The sequence below is a fragment of the Peromyscus eremicus genome, chromosome 8a (assembly GCF_949786415.1).
Source record: "Peromyscus eremicus chromosome 8a, PerEre_H2_v1, whole genome shotgun sequence".
Lineage (NCBI taxonomy): Eukaryota > Metazoa > Chordata > Mammalia > Rodentia > Cricetidae > Peromyscus > Peromyscus eremicus.
The window spans coordinates 11385160-11388002 of NC_081423.1; the positions used below are offsets into that span (position 1 = coordinate 11385160).

At 46.1% G+C, this 2843-nt stretch overlaps 1 protein-coding gene across 1 annotated transcript; it reads right to left on the reverse strand.

The window, feature by feature from the left end:
• Positions 1 to 480: 480 nt before the first annotated feature.
• LOC131915851 (olfactory receptor 2C1) lies at positions 481 to 1930 on the reverse strand. Its single transcript, XM_059269157.1, has one exon. It carries the CDS (start codon positions 1662 to 1664, stop codon positions 726 to 728), a length of 939 nt encoding a protein of 312 aa, XP_059125140.1. The 5' UTR covers positions 1665 to 1930; the 3' UTR covers positions 481 to 725.
• Between the last annotated feature and the right edge of the window lie 913 nt (positions 1931 to 2843).

A 2843-nucleotide genomic window follows, 5' to 3' on the forward strand; every position in this document is an offset into this window, starting at 1 on the left:
TTATGGATGGGTTACCCTTGGGCTCCTAAACTTGGATAATTTGGCATATTCGACAATCCAGCGACCAGACTGGTAGCAAACCGGATAGCTCTGGCTGTTAGCGGGAATTATTTAAGTAAAGCCAAATCAAGGCCTTTTGGGTGAGCACTGAACGGCAAATGGCCTTGCCTAAGTTTTCTCTTTAATTATTACATTAGGTAGAAGGCAAATTTGGATGTGGACATACAGAAGAGGGTAATCAGGTGACAGAGGTGGGAAGCATGAATAGTTAGCCTGTAGTACTGAGACTAGACAGAGAATTGGATCAAGATGATGGATGGCTAAGATATAAAGATGAATTCTATTTTCATCTGAAGTTGATAACGCAAGGTCTGAACTCATGGGATTATAGTAAAAATTTCCAAGAAACTTCATGTTTCTTCCCTTAGGAAGTAAAAAAATTCAGTAGAAATATGTTATAATAAACATGGACATCAGAGACAGTGAAATATGTCTGGGCTAGGTCAATAACCCCTGGACCCGCAACAGTACATATCTACCCTGTTATCTGTAGCTCACAGTAAATTTCTGGTAAATAAGTACAGAACGTCTCAATAACACTAACCATCTTCCAAAAGTGTAGTATTGTCAGGACCATGCCTTGACTTCGCGGAGGACAGAGCTTCTCAGAAGAAAAAGAATGCAGGGTAAAAAGGCAGCAGAGACTAAAGAGGCCGGCTCTCTCCTCAGCTGGCTTCTCTTCCCTTCCCCAGCAGCCTTCCCAGGGCCCCCTTCACTTCTTTGTTCCTTAGAGTATAGATGAGCGGATTCACCATGGGTGTGACCACAGAGTAGAAGAGAGAAATGAATTTGCCCTGGTCCTGATTACTGCTCTTAGCTGGAAGCAGATACCCATAGATAGCCGAGCCGTAGAAGAGGAAGACAACTACCAAGTGGGACAGGCAGGTATTGAAGGCCTTCCGTCGTCCCTCCACAGAGCGGATCTTCATCACTGCCTGAGCGATGAAGCAGTAGGAGATCAGAATGATGCTTAGTGGGACAGCAGTGAAGAACGTGCAGACACCATTGAGCACAGCCTCATTGAGGCTCGTGTCTCCACAGGCCAATTTAATCATGGCAGGTACCTCACACAAGAAGTTGTCCACCTTCCGGTGTCCACAAAATGGGAGCTGCAGAGTGAATGTTGACTGAATCACAGAGTTGCCCAAGCCACCCAGCCAGCTGATAGCAGCCAGCAGCCAGCAGAGTCGTGGATTCATGACAGTCATGTAGTGCAGGGGCCGGCAAACTGCCACGTAACGATCAAATGCCATCACCACGAGCAGTATGCACTCAGTGGCCCCCAGCCAAAGGAAAACATAGAGTTGAGTTACACACCCACCATAGCTGATTGTCTTGTCTGGTCCCCATAGATTTTTCAGCATTTGGGGCACTGAGCTGGTAGTAAAGGCAAGGTCCAAGGAAGAGAGGTTGCTGAGGAAGAAGTACATGGGTGTGTGGAGCCGGGCATCCAGACGGGAAAGCAGGATGATAGTTGAGTTCCCAAGCAGCGTCAACAGGTAAGAGGAGAGGATGATTGCGAAGAAGAGCATCTCCAGCTGCGGGTGGTCAGATATCCCCATCAGAATGAAGCTCCCAGAGGAGCTGTTGCTGTCCACTTCCATCGCCGGTGCCTCAGTCACTGGGAGCCTGCTCTGGAAAACTGCTGGGGGGAAAAGCAAGGGAAGAAGCAGCTACTGCTAAATCTGCATCCAGAATGTTCTTCAGGCTCCACAGTTAAGTACCAGTCCAGCCTTTCAGGGCACAAGCTTTCATGTGATCCCTGGTTGTCAGATGAGTTGGGATGTCAAAAGGGACCTAGCACAGAGATGAAGGAGTGTCTTGTGAAGACAGACAACAGAATTCAGAGCAACAGTAGGACAGGGCAGAGGGGAACTGGCAGATTGGAATTAGATGCAGACATTCTCAAAACACAAATTCCCTCAGCAAAGTTTTTCTATGCTCTGATCAGGGGGAAACGCATTGAATTTGGAAAATCTCTCCAGACGTTTCTGATAAATTTCTTTCTCAGGCTGGAGAGATGGCTCAGCAGTTAAGAGCACATACTGTTCTTGTAGAGGACTCAAGTTAGGTTCTCAGTACCCTCATCTCACAATAGCCTATAAATCCAGCTCCAGGGGATCTGACATCCTCTTCTGGCAACTGCACTTATGTGAACATTCTACCCCAAACACCTGTATACATAATTTAAAATGAAGTCCTTTTTTTTTTTTTGGAGACAGGTCCTCATTATGCAGCCCTAGCTAGACTGGAAGTTGCTGTGTAGACCAGGCTACCCTTGACTCACAGAGATTCCCATGTGCCTCTGTTTTCTGATGTGTTTATCAAAAAATAAAATCTTTAAAGAAATTTATTTTCTCTCTCTTTGATAGTCCTCCCTTCTCAAGTTAAAAGTCCTGGTCTGGAAAGATCCTTATGTGTCTATCAAATGACAAAAACAATGAGATGACTGGGAGCTAAAGAGATGGCTCAGTAGCTAAAGCATTGGTTGCTCTTCCAAAGGACCAGAGTTCAATTCCTGGCCCCCAGCTGGTGGTTCACAAGCATCTGTAACTCAAGCTCCCGTGGATCTGATGCCTTCTTCTGCCCTCTGTGGGCACTGTGCACATATACATGCAGACAAAGCACCCACACAAACAAAGTCATTTCTGGTTTGTTTTGTTTGAGACAGGGTTTCTGTGTGTGTGTGCAAGCACATATCTATCTGGAAGTCAGAGGACAACCTTAAGGGTCATTCCTTCTCAGATACCTCTACCTCATTTTTTGAGACCCGGGGCTTATTG

What these genes read in the sequence shown, in the direction of transcription:
- LOC131915851 (XM_059269157.1), bottom strand. Translation starts at nt 1,664, where the DNA reads ATGGAAGTGGACAGCAACAGCTCCTCTGGGAGCTTCATTCTGATGGGG.